The following is a 21,230-nucleotide window of genomic DNA, read 5'->3' on the forward strand; positions in this document are numbered from 1 at the left end:
TTACACTACACGGTGAGTTCGAGGCCAAGCTGTACTGCAACCGGTGTTGGCTTCAAGGAAATTTAACTACAAATCACCTTCTATTTTTCCTTTATACTACGGTCAGTTGTTACATATGCATGTATACATTATCATATATATATAAAATTAAAAGGTCATATGTATGAGCTGAGATTTTAAAATTTATTTGTTATTATTAAAAATAGACATGTCCCAAAATGTTGGAAATCTCTAATCCTACCAACTCTTCCATTTGACAGACAGGAAAATTAAGACCCTCGAGAGCCCTGACTAATCGCAGGTCAAAAAAATGCTGGCAGAGCGGAGACTATTTAAGGCCACCTGGTACCTGGCCACAGCCCACCTCTTCGTTCAGGCGTAAACCCTTTGCTCAGCTGTCCCCTGCCCCCTACATCCTCTCTGCCGCAGAGATCAGCCGCCCCCCGCCCCATCCCATTCAAAGGCCCGTCCTCTGGGAGCCTTCGCGATGGAGGATTCAGCGGGTTTCTCCCTCAGCCTCAGGGACTCCTGTTCTCTCTGCTGCTCTCCTATACAGGGAACGACCTTCTGGGCTCCTATCTCACCCAACTTCGCTCCCAGAGGCCAAGGCCTGTGTTGCAGTGAACCCTGTCTTCCCTGAGAGTTGAATGCCCAGCACGGAGCTTGGCACGGGCAGGCTTCTGGACACACAACATACTCACTCCTGTCTGACAGTGTCCCTGGTGCAGGCTGGGTCGGTCACCTGGCTCTGAGCTGGCCATACCGGCTCAGCAGGTCTGATAGGACAGTCTCTTGAACTCCACAAGACCTCTGTTTATTGATAACCCCCCAAAGAGCGGAGGAAACCTGGGCCCAGCACTTCTCAGTGAATGAGTATTTCCAGGCCAGGGTAAGACAGAAGGAATACTGCTACAGTTCCTCCGGGCCAAGGACTTTCCCGGGCTCCCTGACTCTTTCCTATCAGCTGGAGCAGGGACATGATGGCTCTTCACTGTTACCTCCCATTCAATGCCCCTGTAGGACGTAGATACACAGAGGAATAAGATGCTCCAATGCTTGTGACTGTCCTGCTAGGCAGTCACGGCTGCACCCAGCATCATGCACCCATAACAGGCTGACCTGCATGGAACTGCTTCTGTGAGCCTGGTCATAGTAACTTCACTTCCATACCTCACACCTCCCCCTTGACGTCAGAATGCAGAGAGCTGTGTGGGAACAGGAGCCCTCGGTATAGAAGGGCCCATGGAACAATCCTTTGTCCAGGGACATAAAACGGAGAGGAAGTGCTAATGGGCCCACAGGTGAACTTTTGCCTGTATTCTGTCAGTATTTTGGGTAGCTGGTAAGAACGAGAAAGTTCCTGCCCTGTGCGGTGTGAAGAGTTCTCACAGTGAGAGGGAGGCTGGAAGGAGGTGTGAGTGTGTGTGTAAGGACCTAATCAGCTACAGATGTGTTGCTGATGCTACAGGCAGTGGGACACTCTGGGAGTGGAGTCCCAGAGAAAACATCAGCCTTTGGGAATGCAGATTCCCACATGCCAGATGCCTAGGAGGTGAGGAGGTCAGCAAAAGAGAGACCCCAAGGCTCAAGTGATAGTTAAGGGGATATGGGCAGGCAGCATGCAGACTCTCTGACTCTTAGGTCTGTGTAGGCTTTTGGGCCACTTCTGGAGCCCCTGGCAGCACCCTCCCTGAGGCCGGCAGGAATAGGGGCCTTCAGTCCAGAGAGCAGTCAGGGACCCTGAGGGGCACTCTGGTGTGGCAGTTCCCCTTTCACCCTCCCAAGCAGTCTGTACCCTCAGGGTAGTGATGAGACCCAGAGAAGCCAAAGCCTTTCTCCAGGCTCTGCTTGGAGGTCAAAGTTCACGCCTAACTGTGAAACTCTTCTTTATAGACAAAGGCTGGCTCCGCTATGTGTTCTGAGTTTCTGAAACCACTCTAAGACCTTGGGTCAAAAGGCACCCAGGAAGGGCCACAGACTTCCAGACTCCATGAAAACGTTTCCTGTTTCTCCTCAACTATCACCCAAGCAGTAGAGAAAGGTCTCCCAGATGCCCAGCCCAGCACAATGCCCATCAGTCGGAGGCCCGGGTCTCTTTGTTCTCGGGTACAGTCAGGGTCTCATGAGACAGTAAGTATGCCTGCATTTTTTTCCTCTCCAAGTCAGGCCTTAAAAAACAGAAGTCTAGCCCAAGTCTCATAGCTCCTGAGGCCCTCAGTGCCCTCTTCTGCCTTCGCAGAGTCTGCACAGAACAGGCACCGCTCCAGAGAGTCACAGTAGTCTCAGGGTCTCGATGATTGTAGCCATTTTTCAGAAGAGCAAACTGGGGCTCTCTGAAGTAAGTGTCTTACTTAGGTTCTACTTGGGGTGAAAGGGGAATTGGAGCGTGAGCTGAGTTTTTTTTATATGGTGTCCTTCCATCATCTGGCCCCAGAAAATCTGGCCAGCAAGGTGGGGCAAGTGTCTGATTCATAATAATAAATAGTACAGCATGCTTACTAAATCACGGGACCGTCTTCACACAGAAATTATTCCTCTTTGTTATCTATCCTGGGCAACAACCAGGACTACCTCTAAGGTGTAGGCAAGGCAGCTCAGCTGCAGCGGGGAAGGGGGAGCTTGCTTTGCCTTGGGGTCACACAGTGGGGCAGAGAACATTCTGGGTCTCCACATGATTAGATCCAGATAAGTAGCGACTGGGGGAGAGGCCAAGTGAGGCAGCGGAGGCTGAGGAGGGAGAGGAGTGTCCGGTGTCCTTGGGACAATGGGATGCCTGGCTCGCTGGGGACGTTTGCGTGATAGGGCTGAGTTGGCAGAGGGATGGTGGGCAGAGGGCTGGGAGCAGGGCAGGCGGCTGAAGGTGATGAAGTGTGGAAGCTCCAGAGTAGGGGAGCGACAGGTGTTAGATGGGGTTCTCAGATGACCCAATGGGAAGCTTAGGCTGTAAAGGAGGGGCAGGCAGGAAACCACTAGAAGCCACAGCCAGGTCCCTGGGGGAAAAGCAGCCCTCCCATCTGGACATAAAAGGTCTGGTGCTCACAGAGAAGCCAGAGTGACTTCATAGATCCCGCAGACAAAGGAGGGGCCCAGCCAACCAGGTCACTGCTGTCTAAAGTCCCAGGGGCCTTTGCTCAGGGTAGAGTGCTCAGGTCACACACCTGCCCCCTCAGTCCCTTTCAGGTAGTGTTCTCAGGGTCTGCGGTCTCAACCGAGACAACTGTGCTTCCAAAACTCTGACCACAGCCGGAGACACTTTGGGTTGCTCTAAGGGAGGGGAGGGGACAGTGGCATCTAGTAAGCTAGATCTAGAGGCTGCGGAGGCTGCCAGTCTCCTGTGGTGGATGGGACAGGGTCTCCAGCAAGGCCTTGTGGGTCAGCGGCACAGAGGCCGAGATACCCTGCCTGACCATCATTCGCTCACTTGTGATGGAGGCAAAAAGGGACATTGCCATCTTTGTTATTCCGAGGACACAATGGGACTAGAGGAAGAAGGGGGATGTCTAAGGACCTGCAGCCAGTCCCTTTAACACTTACTGAGTACCTGCTGTATACGCTAGGCACTATTCTAGAAGTAAACTGGAGTCTAACATCTGTTCTTTTATTCCTGCATCCACAAACACTGACTGCTGGCTGCAGGGGATTAACTGAACCCAGCCTCTGGCCCCTTAGAGCTCAGAGTCCAAAGAGAGGGAATGAGAGCCACCTCGGCTGTTATCGGGCACTGTGATCAGAAAAGGCCACGGTTACCTGAGGAAACCCAGGAAGGCGTTTCGGCTGAGGTGTTTAAGGCGTAGCTACAAAAAGGGGGTGAATTTTGGCCACTGAAGACGAAAGTATTTGATGGTGCCAAGGCCTCCAGGCAAAATGAGCAGAGGAGGGAGAATCTGGCTCGTGCACAGCCTGAAGATGGCTCAGGGCGGCTGAGTGTGATGTCTTGGAGGGTTTTGACTGACTGGGTGAGGCTCTTGTGGCAGGGATGAGGCAGGTGGCAGCTGAGGCAGCAAGTTTCTAGACCACCCACTCAAGGGGTCCCAGGGGAGGAGAGAAAAAGAGCCTGGGGTTCTTGTCTCTCTCTAGGTACACTGGTTCATCCACACATGGCCCAGTGTAAAGGGTGAAAGTCCTTCAGAGGCTGGGAGCACACTCCAGGGAGGCAGCTGAGTTTGCTAGAAAACGTTCTCTTCTCCCAACATTGTTGCTTTTGTTCATTAGACCCCCTCTTCAACTCTAAGACGGCAGGAATGACACATTAGATGAGGCCTGTCATCTGAAGGGGAGCCCCAGTTCCGTGCCCCAGCATCCATACCCTGGGTGATTGTACCAGGGACCTCTCCATCACCGCGGGGGTTCAACTGAGGACATTCTGGAGTGACCCGTGCTCTCCAGTATCCAAGGCAAACCTGAGCTTCTCCTGGCTGCATCTGTTGCTTCTGATTGACTGACCCTCCTTCCCTGCCCACACACTTTGCCCCCCAACTCCCCCTGCCCTGCCCCGCCCTGCCCCCACCCCTAAGTTTCCATGATGTGCAAATCTCACGCCAGAGCCTCATCCCAATAGACTGCCAAGGTCAGGCCACTTGTCTGTCTCCCTTGACTCTTGAAACTGAGGGACCGTCACTGTTTGGAGAATGAAATAGCGAATCCATCCAGGTGGATGGACTCTGACTCCTGTGTCAGGACAGGGAACAGCTGTGCCTCCACTTGGGGAACAGGCCCAGCAATAGAACCTGCTGTAGAGGGCTTTCTGGGGGCTCGAGGGCTCGGCATAGGCTCTGGGGCACAGCGGACGATCCATCCAATCGCTCTGGCTCCGAGCCTCTAATTCTGCATGTGTGACGTGTGGATGACTGTGGCAAGTTCCTCCAGGAGTGGAGTGGGTCACCGTGATACAAAGCACTTAAACCAGAACAGAACACCCGCAGGCACTCTGCCCACTTCCTGCTCTGCCACCTGCCACACCTGGCCCAGGTGGCAATGCACACTTCTCCCTGTCGCCTCACCTGGGTGGATGTCCTGGAAAAGAGACTTCCAGATGGTGTACTGCAGAGGGCCAGTGTACTTGGAGGTGGGGAAGTCTTCGTATGTCAGGTTGGTTTCGTGGATCTTCCCCTTGAGCCTGGAAGGACAGCAGGAGAGAAGACTTCATGGAGCCCGGTACTCACCTCCAGGGTGTATTGATATTTTATTTATTTAAATAAAGCTTGCCTGAAGATCAGAGTGCAAAGCTAGCCACACTAGTCAGTCATATAGGTCAGGCAATGGTGGCACACACCTTTAATCCCAGCAGCCACACTAGTTAGCCAGTGAGGCTGGGTGGTGGTGTTTTATGCCTTTAATACCAGCACTAGAGACGAACAGGAGACAGGAGCTCAGGGTCTCAGTCTGCAGTCACACTGAGGACAGAATCACCCAGCCTTGGTAGAGATAAGGACTCTCTAGTGGTTGGCTCCTTTGCTTTTTCTGATCTTCAGCTTGAACCCCAACATCTGACTCTGGGTTTTTATTATTCGTGCTGCACCAGGGTGAGGTCATGAGTGAGATGTCTGTTGTACTGAGACACAAGTGCCTGCTTCTGCCTTTCCAGGCCTGTTGAGGGGATCTCATGGAGTAATGTGCAGGAAATGCTTAGCTCAGTGGCTCGTTCATGGCTAACATCAAGCACAGGAAATCAGTGGTGAGTGTTGAGCTCCAGCTAGCCAGTACTAAGTGGTGCCCTGAAGAGGAGCTTTCAGAGGCCCGAGCTTGAACCCTGGCTTTACACCAGCCCAAGTAACCTTGACCATTGATCAATTGATCTGACTTCTCTGAGCTTCAGTTTCTATACTTGTGAAATGAGCATTGTAAGCACCCTGCTGGGAGTTCAGAGGGTTACAATAATGGAATGTCTCTACAGACCGGTACACAGTATTTGTGTTATTGTAGACAGGGTCTGAAGAGACAGCTCAGCTGGCAAAGTGCCTGCCTTGCAAGCATGAAGGCCCGAGTTCGATTTCTAGAACCCATGTCAAAAACAAAAGCAAGCATGGTGGTGCGCACTTGAAATCCCAGTGCTGGAGAGGCGGAGACAGGAGGATTCCCTGAGGGCTCGCTGGCCAGCCAGTCAGTCTGCTTGGAGAGCTCAGTTAGTGAGAGACCTTATTTCAGAAGCTCTGGCGGGGTCTGCAGACAGACAATAGTGCTTATTGCTCCTCAAGGGGACTTGAATTTGTTTCCCGGCACCCATGGCTCACGACTGCCTATAACTCCAGCTCCAGGGGATGTGACACGCTCTTTTGGTCTCCACAGGCACCTATACACTCAAACAGACACGTACATCCCCAAGAGGGACAACGCCCTAAAGATTGACAGCTGAGGTTGACATCTGGCGATCACAGACATGAACATGCACACTCCATTTCCCCCAATACATAAAACACATGAGTGACACACAGCACAAAACCGTGTTAAATGACTACAAACATCATCGAATATTGCTTATGCTGTTATAATATAGGTAGAGCACACACACATATGTTGTTCTGAGATCAGACTTCCCTCTGTAGTGCAGGCTGGCCTCCAACCCAGGCTGGGGTGGTGGAGATGGTCTTCACATGAGGTGCAACTCCAGGCACAGAGGGAAAACCAATCTACACGACAAACCTCCCGCTTTAACATCCCTAGTGTCGTGATTACAGGGGTCAGCAACCACGCCCAGCTCCATCAGAATATAGTATATACAGAGAAACATGGATATGGAAGGCTCTTAGCCTGGGCTCTGGCATACTTAGAGCAGATTCCTATCAATGATGATGAAAATATGATTGGATGATTTATCTGCGGACAGCCTCATCCACCTGTCCACCTGACCCCTCACTGCCTCAGTTGGGTTGGGAGAGGCCCTGGGGCGGGGGAGGGGGGGGAGACCACAGCTAGACGGCACTTACCTCTCAGACAAGGAGGCCACTCCAGCAAGGAAGGTGTGCCGGTCCGTCTCAGCCAGCCGCTCCTGCAGGATCTGGGCACCTTCTTGCACCTTGCGCAGTTGCTGGCTGTAGCGCTGGACCTTCTGCTCAATGTCGGTCAGCGTGCGGGCGGTGTCGGCCTCCAGTTCCTCCAGCATGGCTTTCTGCCGCTCTCGCAGTAGCCTGTGCAGCCGCTCAAAGGCCTCCCCGATGGTGGTCCGCAGGCTCTTGGTAGAGGACTGTGGGGGGGGGGGGGATAACCATCAGGGGTTATGGGAAAGTATAACTGGGACCCAGCGTGAATCTTACTGCGTCCAGGTGCCAATGAGGGGGGCAGCTTTGACACAAAGATGGGGAGGGGGCTTGCTCGCCAGGCCGTGTAGGACACACAGATAAGCAAGGCGATAAGATGGGACCTGCACAGGACAGAAGGGCTTGTAGTTTGGTGGGGACCCAGCAGGAGACTAATGGCCCCCCCATACAGCGGAGCCAATGAGGCCGCAAAGGGCAGGAATGCATGGTACTGCCCGGATTCCTGGCACGAGGGAAGGAAGGAGGGACAGCTATGTGGGGGATACCTATGCGTGCAATGTGGGATTCAGTGCTCTGTATTTTGACCACCCCATCATCTATGGGAGTCAAAGGATGATGACAAAGGGGGTCATGCATGTCAGAGACCTTCATGAACAAGCAGAGACTGGGCAAATCTTAGTGCTTACTTGCCCATCTGGCTCCCCTAAGACCCTCACTGCAGGAACAAGGCCACTGCCAAGGGAGGTCTGTTGTAGTACGAAGCAGCGGGGCTCCACTCTGTTGAAGGAGCTGCGGTGGGCTGCGTTCCCGCCCAGCTCCGCACGGCTAGCTTTACCCGAAATAATTACACAGAAACTGTATTCATTTAAATACTGCTTGTCCCATTAGCTCTAGCCTCTTATTGGCTAGCTCTCACATCTAGATTAACCCATTTCTAATATTCTGTGTAGCCCACGACGTGGCTTACCAGGGAAGATCTTAACCTGCATCTCTCTGGAGTGGGAGAATCATGGCAACTCACTGATTCAGCATTCTGTTCTGTTTTCCCCGCCTACCTAATTTTCTGTCCTCTTAAAGGGCCAAGGCAACCTCTTTACTTAACCAATGAAATCAACACAAAACAGCAGACTCCCACATCAGAGGTCTACACATACCTGGACCCTCTCCCTTCCCTGAGGCCCAAGAAGCCGTAGAGGAGCGACTGGGGAAAGGTCCCAGCTCTGAGTCTCTAGCTGTGGTGGCCTCAGCTGCCTGAACTGTGTACCTCAGTTTCCCCATCTGTGAGAGGGGTTACAAAAGTCACATTGCAGGGGTGTGGTGATGTTCATCGAATGAGGTGCAGCTCCAGGCACCAAGGGGAAGCTGAGGCACACACAGCAAAGGGACGGTTTCTAACAGGCATGCCTACAGAGTCCACATGGAGAGGTGGCTCCAGAGTGGGCTCCGGGGGTTGGGGGAACACTGGTTGTGCATGGCAGAGCGGGAGCAGCCAGAGGGGGTAGCCTGAGGAACGCTGACAGTCAGGCGACACAGGATGTGGCCCCACGTGGGGGCTGCCTCTGCAATTTCACTTTGTGGGCCTCTGGCTGGCAGTTCATAGAGTCAGAGACCCCACTGTGTTCAGTGCCCGGGGCTCTGTGGGAGCTTCCACAAAGGCTCAATTAGGGCCTGTTCTCTCCTGTGGTGGCTGCTGGCCCTGCAGGAAGAACGGCTGGCAGCAGGCCAGCCTCCCTGCGCATGCCCACCCAACACGCTGAGAAGACAAAGAAGGAGTGGAGGCGAGGCTGGGGATGGAGGGAAAGGCTGCTGGGGCCTCCTGGAGCCCCTCACCCAGAGAGGGTGAGGCTGCTACCGCTGGAGGATGGGGTCCACGTCCCTGTATCCTTTAGAGCAGTCTTCTGGGGTCTCCAGGTTCCAGGGTCTCTCTGGCTCCTGCTAAACTGTTCATCAGCGCTAGCCACCCAGTGGCTGCTTGGTTTGTCTCTATTTCTTCTGCTGTGCCTCTCTAAACACTGGTGTGTGGAGGGGGTCTCCTCCCCAGAGGCTTTCTTTCTCCTTTCCAGGTGGTGGGCATGCCAAGGTTCTTATCGCCTGTCTCTTCCACAATATGTCTCCCTAGCTAGCATGTGAGCCCTTCCTGGGTAGGAATGGCCTGTTCCCTGTCCCCGTGCCCACCCCCAGGCCTGGAACAGGCTGGTGGTCAGGAGGGCTTCACTGATGAAGGGGACAGGGAGGGAAGGAGTGGGGGCTTGCTTAAGATCACATCACAAAGTTGAGGGCAGACTCCATGTCCTTTCCAGTATCCCCAGCACAAGAGAGGACGGACAGAGAAAGAGGATGAGAGGCAGAGAGGGGACCAGGAAGTGGCATGCAGCGTGATGGCCCAGCGTGACGGCCCAGGAGTACTGTATGTGATCCTGTTGGGCCTTCCCAAACTCTTCCCAAAGTCATCCACCTTGCCACTAAAAGAAGCTATGGGGCCTCAGGCCTGCCTGTCAATCTCTCCCGGCTGAACTTTCCTCTGTTAGAAGTGGGGTTGTACTTTCTCACTACCAAAGGTGCTTTATCAATTAAGTAAGTAAGTAATTAATATTATTGATGTGATGTTCACTCACTTGTCCCACAGCCCCCTACCATGGATCAGATGCTACGCTAAGTTTAGGGAGTTCTGCTCTCATGACTCTCCTTTCACCACGTGGATCCCAAGGACTGAACTCACGCTGTCAGGCTTGGCAGCAAGCACCTCTATGCGCTGAACCGTCTCCCTGACCCCACTCTTTTGAATCCTAAGGCAGAGCCATGATGCGTTGCCCCTCGTTTCGGTTCCTCGGTGGGAAAGGCAGCCCAGCTCCCGCATTCCAAGACACACACGGGGTCTGGGGCAGCTGTGGCCCTTTCAGAAACAATCCTGCCAGGAACAGAGCATCTCAGAGCCTACCAAGGAAAACACAGGCGAGGAGGGAAAGCAGACAGGCCCCCAGGCAAGGCCAGTGGAGGGCAGGCAGGCTGCAGCGGAGCCAGTCAGACACCAGGTGAAATACAGCCTCAAAGCCTCCATCAGCATTTCTTATATAAATATACCCGTCCAGACAGGAAGCCAGGCTGGGGAAAGGGAGGGGAAGCGGGTCCCCCAGCAGCACACAGATGGACAGGAGAGGTGGGCAGGAGGTCAGTGGGGCGGGGGAGGAATGTGGGGGGAGAAGAGGGGTGAACAAGAGAAGCAAAGCTGTAGCGGAGAACAGCCCCTCCGATGCCGGCCCTCCAGGGAGGGTTCCATCTGTTTCTCCTCATGGGGGTGGTGTGGAGTCACCAGATAGACACAGAAGCTAAGGCTGGGGGAAGCACTGAGGTCGCAACCCTGCGGCTGGTTCTCATCTGTCACCCACCGAGGGGTCTCTGGAATGTCCTCTGAAGGAATGTATGTCACGACCCTCCCAAGACCACGCAGCGGGTTGGTGGCCACGCTGGAACACAGATGTAAGCTACCAATGGCTTCCCCAGGCCAGGTAACCCCAAGGCTCTGCTCCAGCTACAGGGGCTTTTCATCTTGTAGAACCGGGTCAGCCCAAAGTCATTCCCTAGAGTCTTTCTGTTTGTGAAGCTCTCCTCCCAGCCCTGAGTTCTGGATTGAACCGGCCAGAGTCCCCACTGCTTATTTAGATAGGGAGCCCAGGAATGTGATTGATAGTCAGTGCTAGGATTGGACCCAGTACCCCTCTCAAGTAAGGACAAAAGATTCCATCCTATCACGGTAGCCAGAGACCAGGGAAGAGAATTTCACCCTACTTTTCAGAATTGGAGTTAGGTGCCACCACCCTCTCCAGACAAGGCCTTGCCATGCAGCCTAGGCTGGCCTGAGACCCCAGAGCCTCCAGGTTCAGCCTCCTCAGTGCTGACACCTGGATTTAGAGTTCTTATTCCTATGCTTGCGTGCAAGAGGGGAGAGGACATGAGTCATGGCTTTGAGGGGACATGCCACAGTGGGCTCCTGGGCAATGGGCCTATTTATTTATTTATTGATAGATTGATTGATTGGATTTTTCGAGACAGGGTTTCTCCGTAGCTTTTTGGTTCCTGTCCTGGAACTAGCTCTTGTAGACCAGGCTGGCCTCAAACTCACAGAGATCAGCCTGCCTCTGCCTCCCAAGTGCTGGGATTAAAGGCATGCGCCACCACTGCCCATAGTGGGCCTATTTAATAAGGGAAGAACAAAGAGACACTAAGTAGACCTTGTCAGCCCTTCCTGATCCCACCCCAGTGCTTGTCGAAGTTGAAGAGAAATGGCCCCCGCTCAGGCACCAAAGCCCTCTGTGACATTGGGGGTGGGTCCTACTCCCGTTTGCTCTCTCAAAGGCTCCACTTCTCCCACCCCGCCTCTCTCCCAACACACTTAGGCAACTGGAAGCCAGATTTCCTCAGAGGGATGGAGGATGCACAGCCCCACTTCACCACTGCCCGCCCGTCGTCCCCACACTGGGTCAGGCTCACCTTGGTCTCCGCCAGCTGTCGCTTGAGTAGCTGCAAGGCCTCCGTGTGCTCGCGCTCGCTGTCCTGCAGGGCCTGAAGCTGCTCCTTCAGTTCCCTCTGAAATACACACAAGGCCTGCATGGTGGAGCAGGCCACACCCAGCCAGGGCAGTCTTTGATGGTGGAGAGACCAGCTCTGTTGGCAGCTGGGGTCCATGCTGCCCTCGACCCCCAACCCCAATGCCCGCCTCCCACCATAGTTCGCTCATCAGATCCTGTTGTGTTTGCTTCCTAAACCCAAGAGAGAACACACAGTCACTTCGCTATATCCTAGGCCTCTTTTTTATTTTGAAACAGGATCTAATGCTATAGGCCAAGCTGGCCCAGAACTCATTATGCAGCCCAGGTTGGCCTCCAACTTGCAGCAATCCTTCTGCCTTACCTTCTCAAGAGCCAGGGTTACAGCCATGAGTTACCAGGCCTTCCTCTCTAGTCCTCCTGATGTTGAGCAATCTCTTCATAGCCCCCCTTGCCCTGCGCCTTAGCTGCTGGCTGGCACCCGTGTGGCACTCTGATAGGGACCTAGCACTGCCCACAGCACAGACTCACTGCCTAAGTCTCTGCCCGCCGGGTTGGACCCTGCTCTCAGCCTTGGCTGGTACTGAGTCACTGAGCCTTTCTGTAGCGCTACTCTACCCCCATTCTCAAGAGGAAAAAGTGTTTGGAGAGGTCAAGAACCTGGCTCCAAACATACAGCCAGCACACACCGGTCAGGGCCAGCATGGTGAGCCGGAGTCAACAAGCTTAAAGCCAGGTGACGTGTTTCTACAATGATGACATCTAAGAAGATCCACGGCAACAAATCCAGGCAGACAAAGATATCACCTCTCAAACTGAAAACAGGGCTGGGGACTGGAAGACACTCATCACTAAAGTACTCATCACTAAAGTGCTTGCCGTGCCGGCAGGAGGCCCTGAGTTTGATCTCCAGCCCTGAGGTATAAAGCTAGTTGTGGCAGAACATACTTGTAACCCCAGCACTAGAAATGGGGCAAGGGGGCCCTGGGGCTCACTGGCCAGTGAGCCCAACCTAGTCGGTGAGTCCTAAGGCCAACGAGAGATCTTTTTTGTTTTGTTTCAGTTTTTTGTTTTTGTTTGTTTTTTTAGAGGTGGAAGGCTGGCGAGAGGGCTGAGCTGTGAAGAGAACCTGCTGTTCTCGTAGAGACACCAGATTCAGTCCAAGCACCCACAAAGTGGCTTGCTTCAGTCTGTAACTTCAGTTTATAGGTTGAGATGTCCTCTTCTGGCCTCTGTGGCCACCACACAGGCATGTGGTACGCAGATATGCATGCAGGCAGACCCCTCATATACATAAAATAAAAATTTAAAGAAATCTTAAAAAGAATAAGAACAAAGATAATTAAACTTTTTTTCAAAGGTGGACTGCTGCTGAGGATTGACAGGATTGACCTCTGACCTCCATGTGCACCTGCGCATGCACGACACACACACACCACAGACACAGACACACACGCACACACTCACATTCAAATGCCTCCTCCTTGGACTAAAACCAGGCTCAGTTTTGTGATTTTTTTTCCCTCTGTCTGGAGTTCCATTTGGCTCAATAGGATACTTGTGATGGCCTTGCTTAAAATATTGATAGTCTGTTCATTATAGATTTTCTGGCATTAATTTTGTTTGAAAAAATATCGCACAGGGAATTATTCCTGTTGATCACTGAGGTATTTAGGACCTACTTCAACCTTGCAGCTCCCCCTCCCCCCGCCCCTCACTTCCACAACTGTCTCCACCATCCTCCCTTCTTGCTCCCATCCAGCCAAAATGGCCCCCCTCCATCATCCAGAGCGGGCTCAACACTTGGGACATGATTTTGGCGGTGGTGGTACAGAGGTAGAACCCCCAGCCGTGTGCATGCTAGGCCAGCAGACCACAGAGGAGTCACAACTCTCCAGCCTCGGGGGCTTTGCACTCACTCTTTGCTCGGGCTTCTGACCACCCCATAGACAGAGGCACCTCCCTTACACAACCCCCGGGGTCTTTGCTGTACCATTCCCTGACAGAGGGACCATACTCGTCAACAGCTTGTGTGCGTATTGCTGGCCTCCCTCACTGAGATAGGACTTTTATGAGTGGGAATCCTATGTAGTTGGTTTGTTGTTATAGCTTCCTGTATTCTTAGTGCCCAGAGTGGTACTAGCACACGGTGGGGGGCCTGTTTATTTATCAAATAAACAAATCGGGGTGGAGGTGGGTGGTCCCCAACGGAGTCCAGCTGTCTGCACTTACTGAGCCTCTAGCCTCTGTACAGTAGGCGAGGGTCGCCCTTCCCATATTAGCCCTTGGGTTCTTCATGGTAGGTCCTTATCTCCTCTGTGGTCTGCTCCCAGGGGCTATCTAGTTAGGGCCCCAAGAAGGGGATCTGTGAGTGAATTTTCATAAAAACAGGACTTGAACAATTCCTGGAGACCCCAGTTGACTTAGGCCTCGTGATGACAGACAGGTTGAGGTGCCAGTTCATTTTTTTTTTTTTTTCATTTTGAGACAGGGTTTCTTTTCGAAGCCTTGGCTGTATTGGAACTTGCTCTGTAGACCAGACTGGCCTCAAACTCAAAGATCTGTCTGCCTCTTCCTCCGAAGTGCTGGGATTAGAGGAGTGCGCCACCACCACCATCCAGCTGATTCCTATCTTTTACCTCCCATCTTGTCAGAGTAGGGAGGATACTCAACAAACAACCGGTCCAACTCATCCCACAGCCTTAGCGCTGACACGTGGAAATGGCCACGATATCACAGTACCTGAGGATTGGCGTACACAGAATGACCTTTGCTGCTACCGTTCCCTCGTCTACCGAGAGTTTTTTGAGCAGCTACAATGAAAGGGACACCGTTGAGGTCTGGAGACACAACAGAGAACAAGGCAGATGCAGTTTCCGCCCACGGGGATCCTCCAGTCCAGTGAGCAAGACTGACCAGAAACAGGAAAAGAAGGCAACCAGGGAGGGAAAAACCAACGCGGTCCACGCTCTGGAAAAGAAGGCAGAGCGCGTGACGGGCAGGCCCGTTTAGATGCTGTGCCTGGGGAAGTCCCACTCAGAGGAAGGCACAAGGGCCTGAAGACAGCCATGGATAACAAGAGATGGGGGCGGCAGCTTGGTGAGAGCAGAGGGCTTCAACAGATACGATGGCTGGAACTCCAGCAGCCGTCTCGGTGTGAGGTGACTGTGACGACAGAGGTGAAGGGAGAAATAACTGTGTCTCGCAGGACTGTGGGACAGGCACACAATCACCAGACCTGTTCCTCGGGAGAGGAAAAGGAAGGAAGGGCAGAGGGCAAGCAGGCTCATTTTTGTTGGCTAGTGCCAATGGTGTCCATGCTTTCCACAGAGTGGGCCTCAGGTCACCCGTGTGAGGTGTTTGGACGAGCAGCAAGAGATGTGAGAAATCAGCTCTCAGGATCCATTCAATGTCCCCTGCACACCAGAGCCTGGAGCCCTCTCTGGTGGATTTGCTTTTCATGAGAGAGAAATCCTGACCTACTTAGCAGCTGAGGGTCATTCCTAAGGCTCCCGGGCTCCCGAGTCCTTGACAGGCAGGCCTACTTTACCACCATGCAGAACGTGGCTTCCGGGGTCTAATCTAGTTGGGAATTTGTCCGGTCAAGAGGTAAACGTTTGGAGAAGTGGCTAGTGCTGGATTCTCCCCTGAGGTGGTCGCCATAGGTCCCGGAAGGTCCTGGAAACCCCATCTGTCACATTGCTCGGAACGTCCTGGGAACGTGGACAAACTCCTCACTGGTTTTGAACCCAGGGTCTGAGGAACTGGCTTAGGGGGCAGGGGAAATGTTCCCTCCTCTACACACACACTCCAAGGCCTCCCAGGACACCTACGGCACTGTCAGGGCTGGGGAAAGAGAAATGAGGGACAGGGAGCACTGCGGAGAGAGACCAGGACAAACTCACCACAGCGGATTCAGAGTAGTGTTAGGGACATCAGACCTCCCTTTCTTTACTGAGGAGAGGTGGCTCTATGGGGTGAAGTGTACCCAGTGGTGCCATCCCAGCCAGAAATCCACGACTCATCTCTGAACCTGACCAGTCGGCCCTCAGGCTTTCTGTGAAGTCTGGTCCTGTCGCCACACCCACACCCACAGCGCCTGGTTCCGCCTTCACCAGTTCTTTTCTGAATTCTCACCTTGGGACCCGCCTCTATTCTGTGCCCAATGCCCCCCACAGTGGTGTCAGTGAACATGAAAAGGATTTCTTCGGTGTCTGGAAAGATGAGCACAAGGCCTGGGGGCAGCATTCAAGGCCCTCCACGCCAGCCCTGCCATCTCTAGTCAGCTCCTGGTCTATACCTGCCCTGTTCAGCATGACAGCCTTCAGCCTCATGCGGCCATTTACACGGCAGTGGGTGAAAATGAAATGGAGCGGAAAATTCAATTTCTTGACTGTCCTGGCCTCGTCTCATCTCAAGGGCTCAATAGCCACTTAGGGCTGGCAGCTATAGCACCAAGCAATACAGATGCAGAACTCGCCAGTGTTCCAGAAAGTTCTATTAGACAGCACTAAACACCACGCAGGGTTTGCCTCCCAGCCCTTGTGCGATGTGGACTCGGGGTCACCTGTCCTGAGAACCCACCTCCCGAACTCTCCCTCTTCTGACATTCCTCTGTGTGCAGGGCCCATCCTTGTGCTGTTGTAGCAAATGAATTCTTCTGAGATAGGGTCTCACCAAGGCCAGGCTGGCCTGGAACTCACTAAGCCAGTGGAGGATGACCTTGGACTTCTGATCCTCCTGCAGGTGTGAAACACCACACCCCACTTATGTGGTGCTGGGGATTGAACCCAGAGTTTCATGCATACTAGGCGAGCACTCTATTAACTGAAGCACATTCCCAAGTTCAACACACTGTATTCCGTGAGGTTACCTGTCAGTCTCCCCAGCTAGATCTTGGGCTCCTCAGGGTAGTGACCATGTCCTGAGCTGTTCTCACTCTCAGTACCTAGGACAGGGCCAGACACGCCTACCTTCTGACTTTTGCAAGGTGAACCTGCTCAGAGACCAATATCCTGGAAGGGTATGAGCTCCCCATGCTAGGATGGGAGAAGTCAGCTATGACATTGACATCAGATAGAAAGATTATATATATATATATATATATATATATATATATATATATATATATATATATATATGCCTAGGAGGATCAGGGTAGGTAGCTCTGGGCCCAAATACATGCTAGGATGGGAGAAGTCAGCTATGACATTGACATCAGATAGAAAGATTATATATATATATATATATATGCCTAGGAGGATCAGGGTAGGTAGCTCTGGGCCCAAATACAACCTTGGAAACAGTTAATCCAGGAAGCCCAAAGCCCGGAACCCACATGGTGCATGCAGGAGGCAGACTGAGCTGGGTCACTTCACACTTCACTGTCTTCTCCGGTTTCGGATCAGACAGATATGGGTGAGAAAGCTGGCTCAGTCACCTGCTAGCTGTGTGTCCCCTGAGATGTCATCTAACCTCTCTGAGCCCCAAGGCCCTCACCTGCAAAGTGGGGATAAATCATAGGTCCTAGGGTGGGGACAGTGGAAGGAGGTAGTAGTAGGATGTATTTAGACCCTCAGGGCATGTAACCTGGCATTTTCAGGGTGACTGGGATGCTGTCCCTGTGTTCCATCTGAGGCTCCTATCACTGCTTCATGTCCGTGTCCCATGCTGTGTCCAGGCGGCCCCTCCCTGCTTCCTGAGATGGCAAAGGCAGGAAGGGGTGGGAGGGACCATCTGCTCCAACCCTTGCCTTCGCCAGGACAGGAAAACAAATCTAAGGAAGGGACTGACTGGCCCATGGCCACACGGCTTGCCAGGGAAGAATAAGCCAAGGAACTCACTCGTAGTTGAGAGCCCAGTTAGCAAACAGGAAACTGTCCATAAACTCCTAAGTGACAGAGCAACCACAGAGGAAGGACATGGTGAGCATTGCTGCCAATCCAAGCTGTAGGGAGGCTTGGAACCACCAGAGCTGGAAGTAGGTGTGGTTTGAGTTTGAATTTCACAGGCATCTCATTACCCAGTATTCACAACAGTCTAGAAGGTTCTATCATACAGAGAGAGGAACTAATGACCAGAGAGACGAGACCGCTAGCGTAGAGTCACAAAGCTATTAAGAGACAAAGGCAAGGTTCTGGGTGGTTCCAAAAACATGTTCAAGACTGACCCTTGAGATCTTTACTCCTTTTATTCAACAGCAACTTTGGAGTTTCTGGGCATGCCAAAATTCGGAGCACCCACTGGGCATCAGATTTGTGTGGCCACCCTAACCGTAGAGACGTAGTCCCTAAACTCTGAATAGTCTGCAGCTCGTTGAAGAAGCAAATCTCAGATAGGAGAGGACTGTCAGAGAGAGCAGAGTTCACATGGGGTCTGTCTGGGAGCCAACGGAACTGACGCCCCTTGGCCATGATGGTGACACCTTCCTTTGTCTTGGGTTTCCAGCCTGTAAAGTGAGGCTGTAACAGTATCAGCCTCAGAGAGTTTCTGGGACCATTAAATAGCTCGGTTCCTGATGACACACCACACAGGGTGAGCCGTCGTGGCTGTGGACCCTGTTCTCCAGGTACGACATGGCCACGGCCATATCCGCTCAAGACTGGGAGGTCAGCGTTCCCTCACAGAAGCGGGAGAGGGGTCACCGGACTCTCACTTGAGATTCCAGCCACCCAGCACCTCTTGTTAACCCTGCCCTGGCTTTGGGAGCCTATAGGAGGTGGGAGGTTAGCTGAAGTCACAAAGCTATATGGGACTTGTCACCTAGGCTAGAGTGGGCTTTTCCCTAACATGGTTCCGAGAGCCACCTATGCCTCTATAAGCAAGCGCTTGCCCATTCTCCAGCAAGGAGCCCTAATGAACTCATTGGTTCACAAAGCTGGGTGCAGTCATTTCTCTGACTTGCTATTGCCCGCTCTGTCTGTGAAGAGAAACACCGAGAAAAGCCATGCAATAGTCATCTGAAGAATGACAGGAAAAGGACCTTGGAACAGAGAACCCTGGGGTCTGACTTCATTTCTGATGGGAGGGCAGAGAGGGCAGGTGACAGGGCTCCCCTGGCCATTCCAAGTGCTAAGGACTGGTCACCTGATGTGTACAGGAAGCAGCCACAGTCAGGTAGGTGATAGGTGGGTAGAGCCACAAACTGGAAAGGCTGGCTAGGGCCAGTTGGGCTGGCGTGGAGGCCTTGGACATCAGCTGGGACCAGCTGGAGTCCTCAGGGCCCGTCAGAGCACAGCTAGCTCATGGCATGCTAGGGAAGGGGGGGGGCACTCTGTAGGACTACATAAGCACGCTGCTGTACATTTCTGTCAGCTGCCAGGCCCGGGGGCTCTCCATCTATTTGAAAAGATCAGTACAGAGGAAGTGATTATGGGAAGGACAGAGCCAGGGCTCAGAGGCCCAGACTCCTCTCTTATGAAGATGTCCCTCTTCCTGAACCCCAGGGGAAAAAGATGCTGTAGAAGCCATCTTGACTCTGGCCTCAGGAACCCTTCTCATCTCCAAGGAGGCAACATCAGTTTGGAGACAGAGTCCTGGCATTGCACGCCTCCTTTCCTACTCAGAGTGACTTGCTTTCTTCTTCTTCCTCCTTCCCAGTCCCTCACCTGGCTGCTCCTGTTCCTCCTGGCATACATGAACTCTTCTCTGGCATCAAGCGCTTCCTGTGCCCTTTGGAGCTTCACAGTTCCTGGCAATACAGCTGCTCTCCTGTTCCAGGGCCTCACACAGGTGGCCATGCACACTGTCCCGGGTGTATCATTGACAGGCGACACCGGTTTGCTCACACCTGTCCTTGGTCTCCCGGCATCTCCAGGGTCAACTTCTAACCCTTGAAGCATGCCCTCTACCCCCACCCCTGTGCCACATCCACATCCAGGGCCCATCCTCAGCAAGTTAAGCCTCTTTCCAACCCTTAAGCCCTCCCCCAACAGCAGCCCCACCCCCCTGTATGTGTGGGCCTAGCCCTGGTCCTGATCATGACCCAAATTCAAGCTCCAATTGGCTCACTGTTGGGTGACCTAAGCACAGTTTCTGTGTCTCAGTTTCCCCATTTGTAAAATGGGGCAATGGCTGTGAGCAGTAAAAGAGAGAAGGAATCATGGCAAGGCTGACTGGGTAGCTTTGTCCTGGGTTCAACACAGGGCCAACCCTCGGCAGCCATATAGATATGAGGCCGGGTCAAAATATTAAAGTCAATCTTGAATCCAAGTTTGATTCCCACCTCCAAATTTTCCATGCCCACCCTGTGTCCAGCAGAATTCAAGGTAGGTGGTCAGCTAGACTGTGATCTCAGGCTGACTGGGTCCAGAGCTCTGGTAGGTCTATTTTCCTATCTGTAAAGTGGGGAGAGTGGGCCAGAGGGCGTCCGAAGCTCTTGTACTTTTGGTCACTCCCCGAGGAGCCAGTCGGAGGGTCAATGAAGAGGCTGTGCCTTCCAGCTCTTCTGCCTGCTGCAGGGAGGACACAGGGGAGTCCCCAGTCTCCCAGCCCCAGGGAACGTCTGAAGAATGCTGCTGATTCTTGACCCTCTCTAGGGGTAGAGACTGGAAGGGCTATGCCAAGGTACTGTGTGCACCGCACAGCACCAGGTATGCCCAAAACACCCAGTTCACCCTTCTCTTCATTCTGCCACTGTTAATCTTGTTACCAGACAGTTTTGTTCCAGAAAATGAACATTTTGGGGCCCCCCAACTTCAACTCTCAGCTCTACACTGTGACCTGTGCAGATGAACCAGGCTTCCTGGCTGTGCGGATACCTTCATGGAGAATCGTGCAGGCGCCGCCAGCCGCATGCGCATGCAGGCTAACACTGTGCCCTTTCTCAGGAAATGTGATGGGGGGGTCATTATCGCAGGACAGAAGTACTCATCTGTCTCTCTGAACATGGTACAAAATAAGTGCTTTTGTGACTGTCACCCTAGGGACAGACAGTGACTCTCTACATGGAAGGTGAACAGCCTTCCTCTGACTCTGACGTCTTAGATCAGAAAGAGGAGACAGGAAAGCCCTTCCACTTTGCAGAAGAAGTCAGAGCAAAGATTTAAGCCTCACACCCTCAAGCCCACTCCTCCCTCCTGGGCTGACTTCTTGTCTCTCATCACTGTGTCCAGCTTGCCAGGCTCCCATCCAAGGCCCAGCCCTGTCGCCTTTGTTGGCGTGAGGCATGCCTTAGGAAATGCTCCAGCGATCACATGAGGCCTGGGAAGGGACTCTCGGATGAATCGGATCCTCTCTCTGGGGGTCAGGAACCTGAGATGGTGAGGGAGCCGGATACGCTGCTCGATCAGGGCGACATCCCAGCCACCTGCCCTGTGCTGTCAGCTAGCACCAACAGACTGTGTCCCTAGTCTGGTCTTGTGCTAAGTGCTCTTGATGCAGAAACAGGCGGGGTGGGCAGGAGAAATTCTGGATGATGGATGGGCAGGCCAGGGAGTGGCCCTCAGGGGCAGCAGAGAGGTTGTATGTGGCCCATTTGGACTGGTCCCGAGTCCTGACCCTCACCATCACTTAGCTTGGCGAGGCTGCCTCCATTCGCAAAAGGAATAAATCACAGCGGAACCCACAGCAGGTGCTGGGAAGACCATGTGAGGCATTACAAACACAGCTGTGGGCAGCTCTTGGCTCATGAACCCCAAACTCTTGGGAGATGAGCTCCTCCTTCCCCTTTGCTCTGTGGTCCAGGAGCTCAGCAGTAGTGGGGAGGACATGC

General features: G+C 53.1%; 1 protein-coding gene across 2 annotated transcripts in view; it reads right to left on the reverse strand.

Annotated features, from left to right (window-relative positions):
* Trim62 (tripartite motif containing 62) overlaps positions 1 to 21,230 on the reverse strand; it is a 28,774-nt gene that overhangs the window by 3,205 nt on the left and 4,339 nt on the right. The window contains exons 2-4 of one of the 2 annotated variants that reach the window (XM_026781938.1): positions 11,463 to 11,576; positions 6,924 to 7,180; positions 5,001 to 5,116 (exon numbers count right to left, since the gene is read on the reverse strand). In XM_026781938.1, coding sequence (XP_026637739.1) covers positions 5,001 to 5,116; positions 6,924 to 7,180; positions 11,463 to 11,576 — 487 coding nt within the window. The remainder of the gene's footprint in view (positions 1 to 5,000; positions 5,117 to 6,923; positions 7,181 to 11,462; positions 11,577 to 21,230) is intronic. The other variant, XM_005353211.3, reaches the window with a different exon arrangement.

This window comes from Microtus ochrogaster, chromosome 10 (assembly GCF_000317375.1).
Source record: "Microtus ochrogaster isolate Prairie Vole_2 chromosome 10, MicOch1.0, whole genome shotgun sequence".
In the NCBI taxonomy this organism is placed as follows: Eukaryota; Metazoa; Chordata; class Mammalia; order Rodentia; family Cricetidae; genus Microtus; species Microtus ochrogaster.